We start from the raw sequence: 22,148 nt of genomic DNA, 5'->3' as shown, positions 1-22,148 counted from the left end.
ATGGCACATATTAAAAAAACTAGCAACAACAAATGTTGGCGAGGGTGTGGAGAAAAAGGAACTCTTCTGCACTGTTGGTGCGAGTGCAAACTGGTCCAACCACGGTGGAGAGCTGTGTGGAGGTTCCTCGACCTACTAAACATAGAGCTTCCATAGGATCCAGCAATTCCACTCCTAGGTATTTACCCAAAGGACACAGAAACATCAATTCCAAAGAGCACCTGCACCCCTATGTTATAGCAGCACTGTTTACAATAGCTAAGCTTTGGAAACAACCCAAATGCCCAAAAATAGATGACTGGATCAAGAAGATGTGGTACATATATACCATGGAATATTACTCAGCATTCAAAAAAGATAAACACATGCAATTTGCAGCAACATGGATGGCGCTGGAAGGGATCATGCTCAGCGAAATAAGCCAGAAAGAGAAAGAAAAATACCGGATGGTCTCACTCATAGCAGGAATCTAGAGAACTTAAATAAGGGACCAGGAAAAAGAATAACTATAAGAAAGAAAAAATCAACAAACAACTATGAACCAGAGAAACTCTATGGGGGGTGGGGGGTGGGGAAAGGAGGGATTGGGGTCATAATAAGGGGGTTGTAATTGTATGGGGAATATAAAAATAAAATTAAAAAAAAAAAGTCAAGGGACTGTGTCCAGCTGGTAAGGAGATGAAATCCGTCCAATCGAATCTATAAAAGAGTGGAAAGAGGTGGAGAAACAAGTGCAAAGACAGCCTCGATGGAAGGGATCATGCTCAGCGAAATAAGCCAGAAAGAAAAAGAAAAATACCGGATGGTCTCACTCATAGCAGGAATCTAGAAAACCTAAATAAGAGACCAGGAAAATGAATAACTATAAGAAAGTGAAAATCAGAATCAACAAAAAACTATGAAACAGAGACACTTTTGGGGGGTGGGGGGGCGGGAGGGGAGGGATTGTGATCAGAAAGGGGGGGTTGAAATTGTATGGGGAATATAAAAATAAAATTTATTATTAAAAAAAAAAATAAAATGACTCTTACAAGTAAACACCACCAAAAATAAAAGAATAAATAAATAAAATAAAAAAGCCTGCAAGGCTGCGGGAGGAGGCAGCAGCTCCAAGGGGCACGGGACGCGGGTGGGTTCAGGACCCCAGGCTCCACCGCCACGCTCGCCCGCAGGCCTGGCAGTGCCAGAGCTGGCGTTAAGCCTGAGTTGAACTGGCTCCTGTGAGCGGGTGTGTGTATGTGTGTGTGCGCGCATGCCAGGAACCCCTGGAGAGGCACGGAGGTGCTGATGCCCACAGTTTCTCGGGGACCCCCTCTGGACTCACCCCCAGATTGCCCCAGAGAAGAGACCTGGGGGGCATGCATGGCAGGTGTCCACCTTCCCCCCAGAGCGCTTGTCCTGCTTGGCTGGACACTGGTCAGCTTCCACTGCCCGGGCTCACCACTGCCGAATCGGCCCCTGAGGCCCGGACATTTGGGAGAAGGCCTGCCACCTGCAGGGGGGCCCTCCCCACCAGCAAGAGGCCACCGGGCCTGGCCAGACCATACGTGTGGCCGCTCAGTGCCCACGGCTGCTTCCCGTTCTGTTTCATTTCTTTTCTGCGCGAAAGGATCCCATGGTGTCCAGTGACACTTGCAGACGGGGTCAGAAACGCCTGTTTTGGGGGCGAGATCCAGCAGATCCGCTGCTGCAGGCCTTCAAGACTCTCGGGAGCCTGGAGACTGCAGCCCCTGGACTCCGCACCGGCTCCTCCCGGGGCCCTGGGCTTTCCACTTCCTTCACCCATTTCTTTTCTTCAACTTTGTCCTGCTGCCTCAAGCCTCCAGCAAATAACCGGGCCCTGATGTTTTTTTCTGCTGGAGTCTTGTGCAGCCCAGGGGAGGGAGCTTCCGTGCCTCCCATCCCCAGCCTCTGGGGGGTCCCCACCTGCTGGGGTTGTCAGGATGCTCCCCAAATAAAGAAGGTGTCAGAGCAATGTCTGGAGGAAGGCGTTTATTATACACAAATGGACTGGCTTCTAGAACAGTCACTCAGTGGGCCAGTGTGCCCCAACACAGAGGGACCCAGACACCCTCTTCCTGGGAAGCTGTGTGTGTGGGAGGGGTGGAAGCACCTGCTCCAGCGCCCATGGAGGTCACCTGCTTCTCGGGGCTGGGGGGGTCTCTAGTCTCCATGCTTGACCCGAAGTGAGGCCCCAACCTCTTACTAAGTCCATCTGCTGGGGGGACAAGCACAGCGGTGATAGCCGGAGGTCCTAGGAACTGCCTGTCTGTAGATGGGTATCTAACAAGGATGCTGGGGTGCTGCGAGCAGGGGTGGGGGTGCAGCCCGGTGCAGACTCCCCGGGGCATAGCGTCTACCCCGGGAACTTGCCCAGCTCGCGCAGAGCCTGGGACAGGCGCGCCAGCTTCTCCTTGAGGTGCCGCCTCCTGTCGCTGGTGTCACCGCGCTCCTTCAGGAGCCAGTCGTAATTGTCCTTGTCCTGCAGCAGCTGCAGCATGCTCTTCTGCAGCTCCTGGCCGAAGGTCTGCAGCATGTAGAACTGGATGACCAGCGGGACATGGCTGGAGAGGCGTTTGCTAACCTCCTACAAGGAGGGAAAGAGGAAGGTCACGGCAGGGCGCAGGGTACACGGCTGTGAATGGCTCAGGCCCCTGAGCCCCGGGGAAGGCGTCTCGTGGGCTGAACCGCCAGTGGCAGGGCCTGGGTGGCAGGGCCTGGTTAGCAGGGCCTGACTGGGGGGCAGGTGCCAGCCAGGTCCGTAGTGCCGCCTGCTGCTCCTGCTGGAAGAATTTGGGCAAAATGTGCTTGAGAAAGGGAACTGCACGGTGCACAAAGCTGCACCTGCAAAGTAAAGAAGTTGTGCCTTTAAAATCAACACTGAGACTCTTTAGCAGAAGAGGCTGCGCCCCAAAGCCACAGCAGGGGCCTCTGAGTTCCGTGCGGGACCCCCGCCCCTCTCCGGCAGCTGCTGGGAGGGACACATGCTGGGTGGAGATGGCGGGTCCTGGGGGTGCCTCATCCTGGCTCCTGTGCCGAGCTCTGCGCCTCAGGGACCCTCTCCACGCAGCAGGGAGGACATCGCACCCGGCCGCCTGGAACACCAGGAGAGCCACGGCGGGCAGACGCGGGCACGGGGAGGCTTTCAAGGGGCTCATGGGCAGAGCCTGGGGCGCGGGCTGCGCTCCCAGGTGGAGAGGGAGGCAAGGAAGAAGAAAGGCTGATGAAGGTGGCCCAGAGGGTGAGGGGCCACCGCGGCCGAAAGGAATAGGCATGTCTGGGGGGACGGAGCAGGTGCCCAGGTGTGTGCTGTGACTTCTGGTGTGAACACGGACAGAGTCACTGTCCCGAGCCATGGGCCCAGCTCCGGGCCTGGAGGCAAGGGCTCAGGGGAGGGGCAGTGAGCAGAGGACACCCTTTCCTGGAGACGATCTCCCCGGTGAGCCAGGGCGCGGGCGGTAGAGCTGGATTCGGGGAGCACAGGAGGGGGCCGCGCGGTGAATCACACAGGTGGGCCCTGTTGCCGCGAGATGACTCCGCAGCGCTGGGAACAACCTCTGAGGGTGGAACCCGCCACCTCTGGACCTCCCCGGGACCTCGCTTGGCCCAGTGCCCCAGGGGCGTGGTACGAATCCACAACCAGACCCAGCTCTGGAAAGAGATGGAGCAACACTCCGCAGTGCCCGGCTGGGCCTGCCCGCACTGCCTCACAGCCAGTGGGCACAGAGGCTGCAGCGGAGCTGCTGGGGGCAAGATCAGGCAGTGACCTGGTGGTCGGGGGCCCGGCAGGAGGGAGGCGGGTGACTAGGGGAGAGGCAGCGCGGCCGCGGGCGGGCTGGTTCCGAAGACAGAGGATGGGCCGGGAGCTCAGGGCCACCCCAGGAGCTGGACATGCACAGGAGCAGCTGTGCTCGCATCCCGGGAGGCCTCCGCCTGCCCCAGCCTGGATGGGCGAAGCGGCCTTCTGTCCGAGCCCGAGGCCGGGCTGCCGGGAGCGCCCCACTGTCCCAAGCTGCACTGGAAGGGCCGGAAGAGGCAAGAAAAGGAAGCTGAGGGCTGAGGCTGGAAAGGGGCGCCGGGCGGGAAGCAGCCACTGACTGCAGAGGGAGGAGGAGGCGCGCAGGCCTCGGGGCCAGGGGTGCTGCAGGGAGGGCACCCGCGGGGGCGGGGCTGACACCGCACACAGAGGCCACGTCCACACACAGAGGCCACGTCCACCAGCGTCATCAGGAGACAAAGTCCTTTCCAAGTCTGATAAAAAGCACAGACACCCCCAAAAGCAAAGGTTTAAATCCACGTTAGAGATCCTGTCTCCTCTAATGCGAGGCACAAGGTGGAGCCACTCGCAGACCCCAGGGCTCACCCCAGGGCTGAGCCCGCTCGCAGGCGCCCCCAGGCGGACAGTTTGCCGACAGACAATGGAAGCGGCTCTTGGGCTGGGGGAGCCTCCCGAGGGGCCGTCACCTCTCCCCTGTCAGACTCTACACCAGCCCTTTCTGCAGACTGAAGCGCCAGGGAGAGGAAACCGGCTCCAGCTAACGCTGACCATCCAGAACACGTGCTCCCTCGCTATGGGGCCGGTTTCCCGTGTCGGCCCGGCCAGACATTCATTCAGCCAGACACCTGTCTAGGCGACGCTTATTCCCGGCTCTGGGCCTTCAGCAAGGGGGGGTCTTTGTTGGTGGAGGGTCTTGTCAGGGCCGCAGTGCGTGCCAGGCACGAGAAAGTGGGGTGCATCTCGTGGGCTACATGGAGACAGGCCGGCGTGAGGCAGGTGTCTCCGGCTGGAGCCTCCGGGGAGAGCTGCCTTTGCAGGCAATGCTCAGTCAGGGGCTCACCCCACTCGCCCCGCTGGGCACGCGAAGAGGCTGAGGGAGACGCCATTCTACCAGGAAGACAGCTGGGGCTCAGAGAGGGTAAGTGGCGGGGCCAGGGCCACACAGCCAGCCGAGACAGGCTGAGATGCTCCAGCCCTCTTGCTCCCTCTGCCCCACTCTGGGGAGGCGCAGAGGACTGGCAGGCGGCCGGCTGGTGGGCCCTGCAGAGACAGTGAGACTCCAGGGAGGGGCGTTCGAGGTCAGCATCTTTCGGAAAATGTCCTTCCAGGACGCCCTAGACTCACCTGGTGGTAGGCTTTCAGGTGCTCAAAGATCTCTTCCATGGAGGACTCCGGGGAAATGAAGGTTTGGAAGGACTGTTTATCCTTCTTCCCTCCTTCCTTGTCCTGCTCTCTGACCTGCTGCAAGGCCCACCGGTAAGTCTGGTCCTGGCAGTAGACGATCTGCTCCATCTGGAAGTGCAGCCGGATGCACTTCTCGGCTGCTTGTTCTTGTTCTGTTTTAATGTCCTCGATTTTGGTCTAGGGCCAAAGACAGACACAGGCTCACCAGGGAAGGGCTCACTGGGGTGTCGGGAAGTGGGCTGTCTGCTAAGTCCACAGTGGGGTCCCCACTTGAATGGAAATGTTCCTGGCTGAGGATCTAAGGGGCTCCCACCAGGGAGGAACAGGACCTCCTGGGGAGCCTAAGCTGCATAGGGACCCCTCACCCCCAGAGCCCAGATTCTGCGGATCCATCCTCTGCCTGAGGGCTTCTCCACCCCAGCGGCACAGGCGTCAGAGCGCAGGCTGTGCAGGGCCGCAGTGACAGCTGGGACTCACCAGCACCCTGCCCTGGAGTCTGCAGATGCAGCTGCCCAAGAGTGGGGCCTCAGACCTGGTGGGGGGAGCCCCACAAGTGACCCTAACCTTCTCTTCCAGTCCATCCGGGCCCCAAGGAAGGTGCCTGGGTGGCTTCCGCTTTGAGTGGCAGCCCCAGGCCCCAAGACCCCTGTGCTGGGTGCTAGGGATGTGCCCCCAGACTGGTGGGTTGAGAGTCTCAGATTCTGCTCGGAGGCGGTTGCTGGGGAGGCCACGGAGGAGGCTGAATGCCCGAGGGGAGACTGTGACGGCTTCAGCCCTGAGGACACCCCAGAGCCTGCTCAGTTTCTCCCTCCCACGAGCCCCTCCCTCCCTCCCTCCCTCCCTCCTCCCTTCTGGTCCTCCCCACCCCTGTGAGGACTCCCGGGAAGGCCCACACGCCAGGATCTGGGGCCTCTTCAGACACCGGCTGGGGTGTCCTGGCCCCAGCACCATGAGAAACCATCTGGGGCGTTTAGTCAGAGCAGCTGAGCTGGTGCGGCCCTGTGAGGAGTCTGGCCTCCCGAGGAGGAAGGGGCGGGCTCTCCTCCTCTTCAGCTCTAGGTTCAGTCCTGAAAGGTGCCCCCTTCCCGCTGGGCTTCCCCATGCAGCGGCCAGGGTCAGGCCGTCCCGGCCAGAGGCGCCAGCGCCCTGCATGTGCTGGGCTCTCTCTGCCCCTAGGACTGTAACGATGCGCGTCCTGGGCTCTCTCCGGGCCCTGCCGGGCACCTGCTCGGGGCTCGGACCCAGGCACCACCTACAAAGTCGCTAGTGAGGTCCACCGTGTGCCTGGTCATTACATGGAGAACAGGAGCGCCGTGACAGTCTTATTCCAAGAAAGCAGGTTTCCAGAGTCAGGCTTTTCTTGAATAACCTAGTCCGTTTACCTTGCTCGTTCTGAAGAGGTTGAAAAATTCGTTGAAATTATTTTCCGAAACGTCTACAAAGGCATGTCGGGTCAGATCTGGTGAAAGAAAGAAAAGCCCCCGGAGTTGGAAGAGTCGGGGTCACCTCCACGGGCCACCAAGAAGAACAGGACACAACGCCCGTGGCCCCCGCCCCGCCCTTGGCGGGAGACAGGAGGGGGCCTGCCTTTGCTCAAGAAAACCCTGGAAAGAATTCCAAGGCTAAACGTCCCCCCGGCAATGCATCTGACAGTTAAAATTTTCATCCTAAATATAACTAGTTGCAAAGAACGCAATGTCTGCCAAGGCCTAAGTGTGACGCCACGTCTCAGACCACGACTCATTCTCTTCCCCTCTTGATGGTGTTTAATGGCCACGTCGCCCATCTGAAGAGGAAGCCACGCCGAAGCCCTGGCTTTCATCAGAAGATCCGCATCCGTTTCTTTCTTCTCGAAACTCCCATTTGCATTTGCCTTTTCACAGAATTCTATCCCGCCCCCCAGGCACCCTCTCACGCTGGGGAGCACGGACTTCACGGTGTGCATCTCTGAAGTGTGCACACACACTACGTTGCCTTCTAGCTTTGCTGCGTGATTGTGCGGCTCTACACGACACGCTGCCTCCGGGAGTGGAGTTGGAGCGCAAGGCCGACCGAGCACACAGCTGGAGCCGTGGCCGTTACTCAGCCCGAAGAAAGCATTTCTCACTGGCACAGCTGTTTAAAAAAGTTTTCAGGGCCTCCCCGGGGGCACAACAGGTTGAGCGCGGCGCTGTGGAGCTGTCCGGCGCAGCCTCTGCAGTGGGGATTCGATCCCCGGACGGCCAGCGGGCTACCCACATGGCGCGGCAGACCTCTCCTGTCTCCCCGCTGCTCCCCTCAGCAGTGGACCTCAGTAGATCTGCTGTTTTGTTCCCCGCTGTCTCTGGGGGATTCTCTCACCCTCCCGCGCCTCTGACTGTACCCCAGTTCTTATATAAATAAATAAATCTTTAAAAAATAGAAATAAAAATAGAAAAATAAAAATGTTTTCAATCAAATGTTATAAACTTAGAATTCCTTCACCTAACGATATAGTTTCAGGACTACAGCTCCACCATGACTCTGTCTGTGCTGCGCAGCCCCCCACCCGGGGCCCAGGGCCCCCCCCACAGACCCCAGGACCCTCCGCCCATCCCCTCACGGCATGGCTATCATTGCCAGAGAGCCTAAGAGTTGTTTTCATTGTGTTCTGCCAGTTTGTTCTGGCAAATGAGGGGGAGTGTGAGCACCCTGACTTATGGATGACCGTGGGGAGCAAAGGGACCTCAGAACGGTGAGCGCCCCTGAGCTAGGGGCCCAGGACAGTGAGCGCCTCTGAGCTGAGTGCTCTGAGCTGGGGGGCCCAGATCTGTGAGCGCCCTGAGCTGGGCCATCTAGGGGCTGCTGACGGTAACTGGCAGCCAGCAGGGAGCCCCGGGGCTGGTCTCCGTGGGTGGCTCCAGCCCCCCCACCTGCAGGGAAGGCCCGCGGGCAGGCCCGGAGCTCACCCGCCACCTTGTGCAGCATCTGGACCGCGGGCTCCTCCAGGGCCTTCACCTGCCGCCGCACGATCGTCTCGAATGTCTTGTAGTTCACGAAGCCCGGCAGCTCCCGGCCGCGGTACTGGTTTTCGAACTTGGTGATCTCTCTCCGGACATCGTGGCAATCTACACGGCAGGGAAGAGAGCTCTGAGCCACGACAGCAGCCCGGGGGGTTTCCTAAACGCAGGGCTGTTCGGGGCTCTCTGAAGGCGCAGCCACCTTCCCGGGACGCCCAGCCTCCGGGACTGGGGACTGCTGCGGCCACTCAGGCACCAGGCACCAGGCACCAGGCACCCTGCCCGGCGCGGCAGCCTCGCCAGCGGGCCACGGGGAGCGCCCAGGCCTGGCCTTCCCCTGCGGGGCCGCTCCCACCTCTGGCTGCTGCGAAACCGTGCAGCCTGCTGCTCCGAACGCCGTATTCGCGCTTTCCGGCGAGCCCACGCGAACACACGCCTCCTCTCGGCACATGCCCGCGGAGGCCGCCCGGGTCGCGGCGGCTCTGGGCCTGCTTCTGGCCCGCTTCCAGGCTGCTCTCCGCTTGCACCTCTCCCGCGGGGAGTGGCTCCGGCCCCCTCACAGGCTCCGGCCCCCTCACACCCTTGCCAGTGCTTCCGCGGCCCAGGGAGTGTGAGGAGGGGCCCCGGGGGCGGAACCCGAGGCCAGGGTGCTACTCTGCTCTGTGGGCTCACTGGCCACTTCGGTGTCTTCGCTTGGGAGATCCGCCTCTTCCAATCACTTGTCCAGCAGCAGTTCTTAGCGGAAACTGCACCTCTGGATGGTGTGCAGGCGTTGTCTCCCATTCTGAGGGGGCCGCCACGTTCCTGTGCCCTTTGACACACAATAGCTTTTAGTTCGGGCAAGTCAATTTCATCTGTTTTCCTGGTAGCTTGTGCTGATGTGTCTTATCCGAGGGCTCACCGCTGCACCCGCGGTCACGCACGTCTACACCTGTGTCTCCTTGGGCGCGTCGCGCAGCGGTAGCTCCTACATTTTAGTTCCGGGGCCATGTTGAGCGCTGATTCCCGGAGCCCGTCTAGGCCGTCGTGTCTGCGTATACACAGGGTCGCTGTTCTGCGCCCTGTCCAGACCCCGTGCCCTCTGCCAACGAGGAAACAGACTCGAAGGCGGCGCCTTTGAATATGTGAAAAATGAGTGATTCATCCCTCCTCCCCCCACGTTCGTTACGCACAGCCAAGAAGGGTCGATTTGAACCTCTGCTCAGCTAAAGTAAGTCGTGGAACCCACCAGGTTGTTTGAACCAAGTAGTCCCCTCAGTTCTTACAGCTTTACTGCTGCTCGAAGTACACCTTCCTTAGGCTTCTGGAAACACCCCAAAATAAATTTCAGATCACACTTTCTACTTTTTCAGACTTTTGAGGACTCGGAGGCAGGAGGGTGGCCCCAAGCACTCTCTCTTCATCGCTGCTGCTATACGATCCACTCGGACGCACATCAGGCCCAGACTGAGCTCGTGGACCGAGATGGGCCACTTGGCTGCCGTGTGCTGGACTCTCAGAGCACGGTGCACATCTGGTGAATCCTTGCTGCGGAGGGGGTGGGTTCTTCCAGAAGCTACGGTTGGTTCGAGCCAATTAATCTGCATTTTCTCTCTGGGTGTCATGTGAAATAGTAAGAAAGGTGCTTGCTGGGGGAGCTCAGGGGCAGGTCTCAGCAAAACTGGCCTTTGCATCACGAACTCCTTCTTCTCACCAACTGACCACCTGCATCGATCCCACCTCCTTCTGCCCCACGCCCCATCTGGCCCCTGGCAGCACCCAAGTCTCTGGGGCCACCATTGGCACTTTTGACTCACCGTTTTGGAAATTCCGTTCAACCACCATACTCCACTTCAGAAACTCTTTCCGGATTTTGGTAAAAAGTCTCATTTCAGATGATTTCACAGTTTCTTCCCCTTCTACTAAGATGGCGATGTCCTCATTAAATGCTTTAAGTTTCTGTCAAGAACAATAACATAAGTATAAGTGGAGGAAGATTGGAGGGCGTGTGCATGCAGAGGAAGCAGGGAGTCATTCTTCACTACCTCCTGGGCCTCTGTGGATTGTGGAAAGAGCGGGTGTCAGGCCCGTCAGCCCCTCACTGCCTTAAGGGTCTGGGTGAGTGCTGGTGACAGAGACTCCGCAGCTGACTGTGCTGCTCTGCCCTGCCCGCCCACAGCCCCACACAATGCCTCAGCGCCAACCCTTCGTGGTGCTAAACGGACAGAATGCGTCTGGTTCAGCCATAGGGGGTGAAGAAAGACACGCACAAGGCACACAAGTCCTCTGCGGACACCGATGCGTGAATCTCCCCTCGACACGACGGCGCACTCACCTCTATCAGGAAGAACAGCTTCTCGTTCTCCACCTCGGGGATGTCCTTGCCGCACTTCTGCAGCTCGTCGTTGACTTCCTGGTGGCTCTCCTTGATCTGACTTTCTAACCGTGGCAGAGATTTCTGGGTGGAAAAGAGAGAAAATGATGGAAATACATAAATAGGGACGGGAAATGCAGACGCAGCTCCCGGGCCCTCTGTAAGGTCGGGCAGGGCGTGCTGGCACATCTGACTTGCTGTGTCCTCTCGAAGGAGGGCTTACGGCGCGGGGGGACCCAAGAGCCGCACCGCTCTCCTCCCGGCCGCCCCCTCTGCCGCTGGAAAGAGCTGAAGCGCCACAGGCCTGGTTCCCCTGCCTGGGAAAAGCGACCGAAGGCAAAATTCCCTCAAGGGTCGTGTCACTTAAACTCGGCAGGGAGATGAGCAGAAGTCACGGGGCTAGCAGTTTCTGAAAACACTGAGTTGGGATAAGTTAAGATTCAAACACATTTATGCTGCTATAACAGATTAAAAGTTACGGGGACTTCTCTCTCTGACAACACAGCCCACGGCACTGCCGGCCGCCCTGCGGCACAACCTCACCGCACTGGCTCCAGTGGCAGAGGCACCACCTCTTTATTCTACTTTATTGCTTTTTTCCGTTGCCTGGTTGGTTTTCTGTTTGTTTGTTTTCTTTAACCAAGGCCACAGCGGTCGACAGCTCTGTGTATGATTCAGAGGGAGGGGCTCACCCTTCAGCTGTGTGTCACCCCCACCCCCACCACCCAGGCCCACAGTCCTCCGTAGAAGTGCCCCCTTGAATGTGCCATTGAGCTGGCAGTTAGTAAGGACACTTAAAGGTGAAGGCCAGGTGGTGCTGGGCACCCAGGGGTGCGAGATGAAGCTGCACTGGACTCAAGGTTATTTGTAGAGAAGAGAAAGAGAACTGTCTGGTGCCAGGATGAAAGATTAAAAACTCAGTGGGCTCACGTGAAGCGGTGAAACCTAATCAGCAAGCCCCTTCCTTCTGCATAGAGCTGGGGCCCCAGAGAGCTGCGTCGTCACAGTGGTGAGTGCCGGGCCCTGCCCTGCCCTGTGAGTGCTGCACTTCAGTGCTGCGTTGGGGGGAAGCACAGCTCCTCTGAGAGGCCGGCCAGTCAGCCCGCAAGCCCATTTGCTGCTCAAATTCACACTCACTGGTGTGCACCAGATTCAAGCTGAGCATCTAATGTGGTTCAGACTGTGGGCCTCCCCCAAGCCTGGCAGAAGCAGACCTCTTCCTGGAGAGACCCACTTGAACCCCGACTCCCCCAATGCCCACAGATAAGTCCCCGTCAAAGCCCCCCAAGTTGTAGGGGGTCATGGCAGCCCACCCAACCTCCCGACACCAGGAAAACGTGCAAGAAAACCTTGTAAAAGGGGTGAGAATGTGAAAAAGCAAGAGCCCTGTCCAGACAGACTGGAAACAGGACCTCTTAGAACTTTCTGGAGTGAAATAAAAGTGTTCCAATTACGAAGACATGATGCTAGGGGCTGGGGAAGAGAAGATCAGTCAGCACAGGCTCATGCTATCTTAGTTTCTGTCCAGGCCGAGGGGGTGAGGTCTGTCGGCCTCCCCTGGGCGTGGCCCTCTGACCAGCAGGCTCCACGCCGCCTGGCACCTTGCTAGAAATGGAGACCCTGAGGCCACACACACTCCGCCCCCTGACAGGAGCCTGCACCTTTGCATGCTACACAGAACCAGCCTGGCTGGGAGGGGCGGGGTGGGGTTGGGGTGGAGGGAAGACGGGGCAGCTGGGCTTACGCAGATATGTGTGATGAGCTCGGAGGTCAGCCTGTCCGCCAGGTTGGGGATGGAGGCCCTTCCTTCCTCCAGAAGCTCCCTGCAAGAGAAGACAAGGTCCACGCCCACTTGGTGCAGCAGGAAAATGGCGTCAGCGCCTGCTTGGTCGTGGACAGTTGGGATCCGGCCCCTCCCGCTAGCCGGGACAGCCTGCCTGGGCGCCCTGAGGCCCAGGCTGGACCGCACTGCTTTGTGACTGACGTTCAGGCATTTCAGGTCCACGAATCATGGGACAGGAGGAGCCTTTCCTGTCGCCGTGGTACACCTGTCTCGGGACGCCTGACTGCAGAATCGGTCTTTCTAACAAGACACCTCGACTGACACCCACAGACTCGCTTCACAGCACACACCTGTGAGTAAGAGACGGGCGAGAATCGGCACCCTAGGCACCTGGGGGCTGGCTCCGGGCACCCCGGCCCAGGGCTGCTCGAGTCCTGGGCTTGCCTGTCCCCGCACATGTCCGAACCCACTTTACATCCTCTCTGGACTACGCACATACCCCGAGGCACAGCAGTGCTATGAAATGGTGGGGTGCTGTTCCGTGGCGTGGGGTTCAGTGCAGACACAGCTTGAGCATGTGGCGTGGGCACGGTGGGGGGCCAGGCTCCCCAGATGCAGGTCCCGGATGGAGACAGCCTGGGGCTGTCTGGACACAACACATAGCTGGACGCCAAGGGGGTCACACTTCCCCAAGACAGGAACGTCCACCCCACTGCTTGGGGCGAGGAGCCAAGTCCTCCCTGCCCTGCCCCGGCTTGTGCTCCGGGAAGGCTTTGGCAGGGCGTCGCATTCTAAAGGACTTTTTAAGATACAAGCTGCGGGGAGCCGGCAGGCCGGCCTGCAGAGGCCTCACACCTAAGCTTCCGGCTACCCAGGTCAAAACTCTAACTTGTGGTGAAATATCCGTAACGGGAAAGTTCCCGCTGGAACCATCTGAGCGCACAGGTCTGTGGCGTCACGCCCGCGCACATGGCTGTGCCCCACCCCTTCACCCGAGCGGCTGGACATCCCAGACTGTCTCCAGGGAGCACCCACCCACATTGCCCTGCCCTCCCCAGGCCAGCGAGCCTGCGCACCTGAAGTAGGGGTGCTCCTCGAAGAAGGCCCGCTCCTTCTGCAGCGCCTGGGCCAGGCTCAGCCGATCCTGGATGTCCTTCTGGCCCCGGCACTTGACGATCATGTAGCCTTTCTTCAGGGGGCAGATGAAGTTCCTGATCACGTCCACCACCTTGTCTTCCGTGCCTCTGTCCACCAGGTCAGGCTTGGTCAGGATTCCTGCGAGCCAGAGACTTTCTGTCAGAGACCGGAGATCTCACAGCTGCCACAGAGCCCGAGGAGGCTGTCAGGCCTGGACGCAGCTGCCCTGCTGCCTCCCAGTGCAGTGGGGAGCTGGTCCCCGGTCTGGGCACTCAGGCCCGGAGACGGCAGCCTACAATGCCTTTCACTTTCCTTCTGCATGCGGGGTGCTCATGCTGTCTGGCAGGGGCTCCGCCAAGGCACCCCGACAAGGCTCGGCCACCAGAGGGCCCTCACAGTGCCGCCCGCCGGGCCACAGGGAACCCACGCCCCTCGGTGCCACTGAGGAATTGGCATTTCTAGGACAGCGGCTCAGGTGGGGCCTGGTCCCCTCAGAGAGGCAGGTCCCGTCAGGACCATCTCGAGCTTTTGCAGGGCCCACTGCAAAATGAAAACCAGAATCCCATCCGGACTAAGAGTGGGTCTTCGCGTGGGGGCCCGTTTGACCGCCCAGCGCTACAGGGACCTTGATGGGTCAGACCTAACCCAGAGGCCAAGAGTGTCTGTGCCCAGCCCAGCACGTCCCCAGCCCGGCCCTGGCTGGCCGCAGCACAAGCAGGCCACAGGTGGGGGCGCAGAAAGGCAGAAGAGTGGGATCCTGACAGTGCCAGGGACGGGGGCACATGGGGCTGCCTCCGCCCGAACTTCTTGTCGTGTGTGAAGGTGAACGACTTTTTGTCGCATCACCACGCTCAGGCAGTCTGCTGTGCTCAGCCAAACACAGATTTTCACATCAGAGTCATGACTGCAACATTTTGCAGGGCCCAGCTCAGGCGGGAAGAGCTCACTCACCTGTGTGCAGCTGAGCTGCGGCCGCCTCCAGAGCACTTCCATCGTGCGAGATGGAATCTCTTATTAAATCCCCCTGCTCCCCACCAGGCCGCTGCCTCTCCCCACTGGCTCCCGGCCCTGTGCTTTGATTCTGTGGATTTGACCCATGTAGAGATCTCACATTCGCAGAATCCTGCAGCATCCACCCTTTTGTGACTGGCTTACCTCACTCAGCAAGCGTGTGAGGTCTCATCCCTCCTTGACAGGTCAGAATGTTCTTCCTTTGCATGGCTGTATACTATTCCAATGCATGAATGGACCCATGTGGTTTATCAGTCCATCTGGACACAGGGGCTACTTCTACCTCAAAGGCACGAACTAATGTAATTTGCTTTTTGGTTCTGTCCCCGCCTTGGGCTCACCATGCCCTAGACAAGCAGGCTTGTAGGATCAGGAGCCAGCCGTGGCCAGCAGAAGCCAACAAGGCCCATTTCACCTGGGCTCACTGGGCCCCAGACCCACTCCTTCCAGGTTTTAAGAGCTAGGGGCAGATCCTCCCCTGGGGTGTGTGTGCTGTGAGCCAAGGGATGCCCTTCCACTCCCCTCACACCGGGGGGTGTCCCCACACTCACCCAGGGTCCTGTCGCCGTCGGGGTCCACCTCCCGCGCCATGCTCAGAGCCTCGGTGGTGGCGATGTCCACGTTGCTGGGCACCACCACCAGGTTGATGGTCTCCTGCCTCTGGATGTACTTCCTGATGAGGCTCTTGATCTGTGGGGAGGTGAGAGGAGACCTGTGTCTTCTAGACAGGAAGGGACATGGGCAGGCCTGGCCCCGTCAATGCTGCAGGCCCTCAGAGTCCCAGGCGTTCCCCGAGAAACCGCCCTCAGATGCCTGCTGCTGGCACCTCGCAAGCCTGAGTGTTGAGAAAGCCAGTTCCCCACTGGGGGACCAGAGCTCTGGGATCGGGAAGCTTGAGGGTTCAGCCTTTCCCAGACTCCTAGGACCTGACCTCTATGGTCACGATGAAACCACGATGCCAGAATTGCTCCATCACTCCTGAAACCCGTGATCCAGAGGGCAGGAGTCCCCGACCCAGAAAGTCCCTCTTCCCGCGTGACCCCCCGCAGACACAGCCCGGGTCTGCCCGCTTAACCTGCCACAGAGGTCACTGAGGCCAAAAGCGACTCGCCGTGTAAAACACAAAATCCGTATTAAATGCATTTGTAGTTCTCCCTGTTGGCGTCCGGCGGGGTGGGGGAGGTGGTGCCACCCCCCGCTCACGCCTGTGTCCACGCGTCACGGCCAGCGTCCGCGCGCCCTTGCTCCATCGCCCCCCATAGCCAAGGTCGGGGCAGAGCCCGGGTCCTACCTGTGCCCCGATGTCGGCTGGCTGGTTCCCCACGGCCACCCTGGTGATGCCGGGAAGGTCGATCAGGGTCAGATCCGGGACGTGAGGGGAGCCGATCTCCAGGCTAATCAGCTCGTGGCTGATCCCCACGCCCTCCCCGGCGATGACGTTCTGGGCTAGAGGGAAGGAGAAAAAGACCCTCAGAGGGCGGTTGGGGAAGGACGCCTTCCAGGGAGCCTCCCCGCGCCTCTCCCCAGTGGGTTGCACCATGAGGGCATAAGGGGGCAGAGGCTCCCGATTCTGGAGCTAAAGCTGGAGCCAAAGGGGACCTGAAAAGGGGCCTGGGAACTTCTCTGCCAGCCGCCGGCTGACCGCCTCGGGGCTTCCCCAGGCTGGCACTGGTGCCGCCAGGCCGGGACTCCCTGAGGGCCCCTAAGTGCCTCCCACTGACGGATTAGGAAACCAGTGATGAAGTGAAGTTAAAATAAACACAGAGCCATGGAACCACAACACAAGGGGTCACGGAGGGACGGGCTTAGTGAGTGCAGGCCCCGCCATGCTCCTTCCCCACGACCTTCAAGACAAGGCCTTACTTCTCTCAAGGAGCAGCTAATGCCACTGGACTCCTTGCTGCGCCCATTTTGAGCACGAGTGTGCTATGTACCACGAAGGACTAGAATGGGGGGAGGGACAGGAAGAAGGGGAGGGAGCACCATGGTCCAGGGAGGACTGAGAGCTACGGGACACCCCAGGGAGGACTCTACACTGTGAAGGAACCATCCTGGCTGTAAACTAAGGTCACACCACTAAGAACAAATTACAAATACACAACCATAGATGGAGACAGTAACACCAGCGGGGCCGGGGTGGGCCATAGCCTGCCACCACCCACCGCCCCCCGCCCTCATTCACCAGAGGCGTCTCGAGGTCGAATCTTCCAGCAAAATGCTTAGAAGACGGCCCGTTCGCCAGGGACTGGAGGCTGGAAGGTGGACTTGCTGACTAAGTCATGCGGGCTTGGGAGCGGACGCCCCCGGATGGGAAGTGCCTGGAACTCAGAAGCAGCGCTGGGCGCCCACCTCCAGGCGTTGCTGCGGGAGAACCAGACGTCTGTGTGTTCCACCCGCGCGAAGGTGGGTGACCAGCTCGCTCACCGGACCTCGGTGTCCCCGCCGGCGGGCACTGCCCTGCTTTCCAAGTGGCCTGCGCCTACCCCAGGGGGGCCTGGCCGAGGAGGGAAGTCACAGGTGTGGTGCCGCGGAGAGGGACGTGCCGGCCCCAGGCGTCGCCTCTCTTGGGGTTTACAGGTTTAAAAGCTCAGTCTCCCTGGCCCAGCAGGCATGACGTTGGAACCAGAAAAGGGGAACTGGAGAGTGAGAATGACTGGGGCCGGCGATGGAACCAGATGTCTGTGGCTGGAACAGGGCCTGTGCCATGAGAAGCTGATGGAAATTCGAAAGCAGCGCAGGGACCCAGCAGGCCCGACGCTTTAACACACATCAGCAGCAGCGCAGACCTGCGCCCTGGGCCTTGGAGACTCGGCGCCAAGCACAAAACGTGCTCAGACGCCCCTCGCTGCGCAGACCCTGCCTCTCACTCTGCTTCTCTAGCAGGAGGTGCAGCAAATCTGCTTTCCTACTTTCCACATCACCCCCAAGCCCTGTGATCTCCCTCTCACAGCAACCGCGTCTTGCTGCTGGGGACCCTTGACCACTGCAGCAAAAGCCCGCGAGGATGACCCGCCCCCGAGAGAAGGACCTGCCAGACAAGGGCCTGGGCGAGTGAGGCCGTCCCGACCGTGTGCGCAGCCCAGCCGGCCCACAGCTCTGCCCGGCGGACCTCCCAAGGCGCTGCTGCCCTCGGGACAGTCGCGCCCGCTCTCTCCCACGGCTGGACGTCAGCCAGCGCCGGCCACTTAGTCTCGCTACATGGCAGGCGGTTCATGCAGGCACCTCCCCCAGCGCGCGCGGCCACGAGCGCAGTCGCCCTTTGTCCTCATCTGCTCTCCTGGACCTAGTTCTCCTGGATGCTTCCCACTGGTCTGTGTGGCTCCCCCGACACCTGCCACAAGTCTGCCTGTGCGAGAGGAAGCTAACACGCGGAGAGGACAGGCCCCGGCCCTCACCACGGCTGCGGGCATTCTGAGATGCCCTTGGACCAGGCTACTGGGGACAGGACTCCATGGCCACACCCTCTTCCAGCGTCTCTGTAAGGGCAGCTCCTGAGTATCCGGGGTAGGAGTGCTCGGGAGGCACATGGCTCCAGGTCTGGTGACAAACCAAATTTTAAATCCTCATTGTTCTCATTTTCTTACATAAAAGCAACAGATTACTAGGGTCAGATTCCGTCAAAGCTCTGGTCTTAGTAAAGGCAAGGGGAGAGAAGACACAGGGGCGCTGGGGTCTGCCTGGAGGGAGTCCCGGGGGTGTCCCTGGGGGAGGACAACCCCTCCCCCACTGGACATGGTCTCACCTTTATTGACTTCCTGTTCCACCTCCGAAGCATCTGAAATCTCAGCCTCAAAGTCCTGGTAGCTGATTTTGCCTCTCCAGCAGTCTTCATGCATCAACTTCTTCAGCCGCAGCACCAGGGGACACCGCGTCACGATCCCTAGGAGGCCACAGGCAGGTCAGTTCTAGAGTCTGCTCCTAGCGGCCGCGGAAGCCCTGGGCTGGCTGGGCTCACGCTTCCACATAATATGCAGGGAGCCCCTGGGAAGGCTGCGGCATCTGTCTGGGAGGTCTCGAGCGTGTGCATGTCGAGTGCACATTCCAGGTGATTTTTTGCTCACTAATTCTTGAAGTCACCATTTGAGGCTTCCTGCTTCACCCCAGTGCTCTGCCATCATGTCAGGTGACAAATGGCAGAGGGAAACCCCCAAACCATGTAGATACCACCCCCACCCCTGTAGTCCCACCACACCTATCAGGAAGGAACTCAGGTCCCACCAGACGCCAAACACAACCCCCACCTGCAAACTCCTTCCATGTCCTACATGCATTTCTGTGTTCCACCTCCTGTCCAACCTCTTCCCTGGAGCCCACACAGATAACCTTGGCCTGGTGGCTTAAGCAGCACCCGCCCCCAGAGGCCCGCCTTCAGCCCCGACGGAGTCATCCCTTGGAAAGAGACCTGAACAGAGTCCTGGGATGGGGCCCAGAGAACCTACCCAAACATGTGCAAGGAGAGGCTGTGATAGGCTGAATTGTGTCCTCCCCAATTTATAGGTTAAAATGTACACCCCTCACCCCTGCAGTGTGATTGAATTTGGAGACAAGGCCTTTCTTTAAAGAGGGCATTAGGGTGAAACGTGGTCACAAAAGTGGGACCCTAAGCGATATGACTGGCATAATTTTAAATAGAGGACAAGACACCAGGCCATATGAAGACACAGGGAGAAGACAGCCCTCTGCAAGCCAAGGAGAGAGGCCTCAGGAGACACCACTCTGCTGACACCTTGATCTTGGACTTCTGGCAGAACCGTGAGGAGCATATTTCTGTTTCTTGAGCTGCTCAGCTCACACTACTTGGTCAAGGCAGCCCGAGCTGACTGATAGGAGGGCAAGTGCTCACCGCTGCCTCTGGGCAGGGCGACCCCGGACAGGGCCTCCAACACGGAGCTCTTGCCGGAGCTCTGGTCGCCGATGACCGCGATGGCGGGCAGGGCCAGGTCCTGCTCCACACCGAGGGCCCGCAGGGAGTCGATGAGGTCGATGCAGGGCCGCACCTTCTCTTCATAATGGCAGTACAGGCTGTTGTCGGGCTTCTGGAGAAAGCAGAGTCAGAGGATTTTATCATAGCTTGCAGGTGACACCGCATCAAAGGCAACTTCAACTGGTCTAATATGCAGGCTACTGGGGTTCCCAAAAGAGAGTGGAAGAGGAGCAGAAGGAAATATTTGAAAAATTAATGGATAGAATTTCCCCACATTTGGAACTATTAACTCAAAAATTCAAGAAGTTCAATGAACCCTAAGCATAAGAAACATGAGATAAACTACATCAAGTCACATTATAGTCAAATTGCTCAGAACCAGTGATAAAGAGAATACATTTAAAAGCAGTCAGAGAATGACACACTACATCCAGAGGAACAAAGTTGAGATTTACAGTGGATTTCTCATCAGAAACAATATAAGGGAGAAGTCAGTGGAGAGGCATTTTTAAAGTACTTAAAGCAAGCCCTGTCAGTCTAGAATTCTATACCTAGCAAAAATATCTTTTTAAAATGAGGATGGAATACATTCATGTGTTCCTTAACGACAGAGGCCTTCTATTCTGAGCATGTGCTGTTGAGCCATTATGCCATGATACACCATCATAGAGTGCAAATCACACGTCAAATGGATGAGCCTATTGACAAGTCTACACTACGGTGCAGAGCCTACTGGGACCACCATCATACAAGAAGTTCATCTCTGACCAGAATATACCCAAGCGATGCATGACTGTGAGACTTCTTCAGACAAATGAAAGGGGAACGGGTTCATCACCAGCAAGCCTGCACCACAGGAAGTGTTAAGGAGGGAATCAGGGTAAAATGAGGTCATAAGTCCTTCAGGTAAAAGGAAATGATTCTGAACAGAAATCTTTATCTATGCAAAAGAATCTACACCAGCATTGGTGTAACTAATACATTTTTTTTTATTATTTAAATATTTTAAAGGATATTTGAACCAAACTACTAAGTACATATTGTGGGGGTTTGATATAAGTAAAATTAAAGCACATAAAAAATAGCATAAAAGCTAGGAGAGAGATGGACACTTGCTGTTGTAATGTTCTTATATTAAATATGAAGTAACACACTGTCACTGAAGAGGCATGAGATAAACCCTCAAACAGTTATACGTAAAAAGTCAAAAAGGCAATAAAGTGGAATCATAAAAAAATGTTTGCTTGATTAATTCAAAAGAAGGCAGAAAAGGAGGAAAGAGAAAATAAAGAACATATAGGGCAAACAGAAAACAAAAAGCAAGATGTTCTTCTCAATTATATTAACAATCAATTATATTAACAATCACAATAAATAGAAATGGTCTAAGACCCCCTAGAATTTTCACAGTGAGCTTGAAAACGAAAATGAAAACAGGACTATTATTTGGTTTCAGTAATTCTTGTACAGCTAGAGTAATCAAAATAATGTGATTTTGATGTAAAGTGGGAGAAAGAAAAGTGGAATACACATCTGGAGATAAACTAGCCCACACAAGAACAGTGCGTGAATGGTGCGAAGGGAAGAGGAGCTTCTCGACAGATGGTGCTGGTCTCCAACCTGTATTTTGCACCATACACAAAAATCATCCACAACGGGGCCTCCCTGGTGATGCGAGGGGGTGAACACAGCACTGTGAAGCTGTCTGCAGCCTCTGCAGTGTGAGTTCGATCCCCGGCCGGCCAGGGAGCTACCCACACAGTACAGCAGACCCCTCCTGTCTCCCCGCTGCTCCCCTCAGCAATGTATTTCGGTCAATCTGCCTGTTCTGTTTCCCACTCTGTCTTGGTGAATCCTCTCACCTCCCACACCTCTGGCCTGTACCCCAGTTCTTGTAATCATAAATAAATAAATCTTGAAAAAAGAAAATCATTCACAACGGCTCATAGAAGTCAATGCAAAGCCAAACCTGTAGAACTTTCAGAAGCAAAGAGAGAAGAAAATGTCTGTGACTGGGGATCAGGCATATTACCTGTGTCCCCCAAACACAACCCATCAAAGAATCAGCTGATAACTTGGGCTTCATCAAAACTGACTGATAAGACAATGAAAGCCACTGAGTGGGAGAAAATCTATGCAAGATGCCCCAGCTGACCAAGCACAGGACCCTCAGCATCCCGCCCAGGAGAGGTGGGGGAAGGGGAGGGCAGCGCTGTACAGACAGGCAACCTCAAATGGATGTAGCTCAGCTCTGTGTGCACAGGGGTTTTGGGAAGCGAGCAAGCACTGTTACCTGATCTTGCGTCCCCGTGATAGCTTCTCCATTGAGCACCAGGTCGAGGTCAGCAGCAGAGCCCTTGGCTGGGTTTTCTCCCTTAACTTGCACCATCTTTTTCTTCTTCCTGTGGTATTTCTGCTGAAAATCCAGCTGGTCACCATGACCACAAATCAGAAGCAGGCACTTTTCATCACAGCCCTGACCCCCCGCTAGGCTCGTGGGGGCCCCGTGAGCCCACCACCCTCTATTGACTGAAATGACGATGATGGGAGCACCCCAAAAAGCAGACAGGGGACGACACATGCTACATTCCTGCCTGGAGGGCTTCCAGAACATGTTTCCTCACCCCCATGTTTTTACAACATTGGCATTTTCTGTCACAATTTTAGGTTGAACAAAAATAGTTTCACTATTAAATTTAGTGGCAAAGATGCAATTCTGATGCATTTTTTAAATCCACATTTAGGGCCTCCCTGGTGGCGCAGGGGTTAAAGGCAGCACT

The 22,148-nt window shown here is 57.4% G+C and overlaps 1 protein-coding gene across 1 annotated transcript; it reads right to left on the bottom strand.

Annotated features, from left to right (window-relative positions):
• Positions 1–2,356: 2,356 nt before the first annotated feature.
• On the bottom strand, positions 2,357–21,757 carry MX1 (MX dynamin like GTPase 1; the record flags this gene model as incomplete). Its single annotated transcript, XM_084232765.1, has 13 exons — positions 2,357–2,587; positions 5,123–5,359; positions 6,565–6,641; positions 8,110–8,268; positions 9,957–10,098; positions 10,475–10,597; positions 12,258–12,336; positions 13,373–13,571; positions 14,996–15,134; positions 15,736–15,890; positions 18,187–18,324; positions 19,288–19,480; positions 21,662–21,757. The coding sequence occupies 13 exons, from the start codon at positions 21,755–21,757 to the stop codon at positions 2,357–2,359; spliced, it is 1,968 nt and encodes a 655-aa protein (XP_084088891.1).
• Between the last annotated feature and the right edge of the window lie 391 nt (positions 21,758–22,148).

The sequence above is a fragment of the Talpa europaea genome, assembly GCF_964194135.1.
Source record: "Talpa europaea genome assembly, chromosome: 4".
Lineage (NCBI taxonomy): Eukaryota > Metazoa > Chordata > Mammalia > Eulipotyphla > Talpidae > Talpa > Talpa europaea.
The sequence above is the reverse complement of the archived record's forward strand: the minus strand, read 5'-3'. Positions and strand labels throughout refer to the sequence as shown.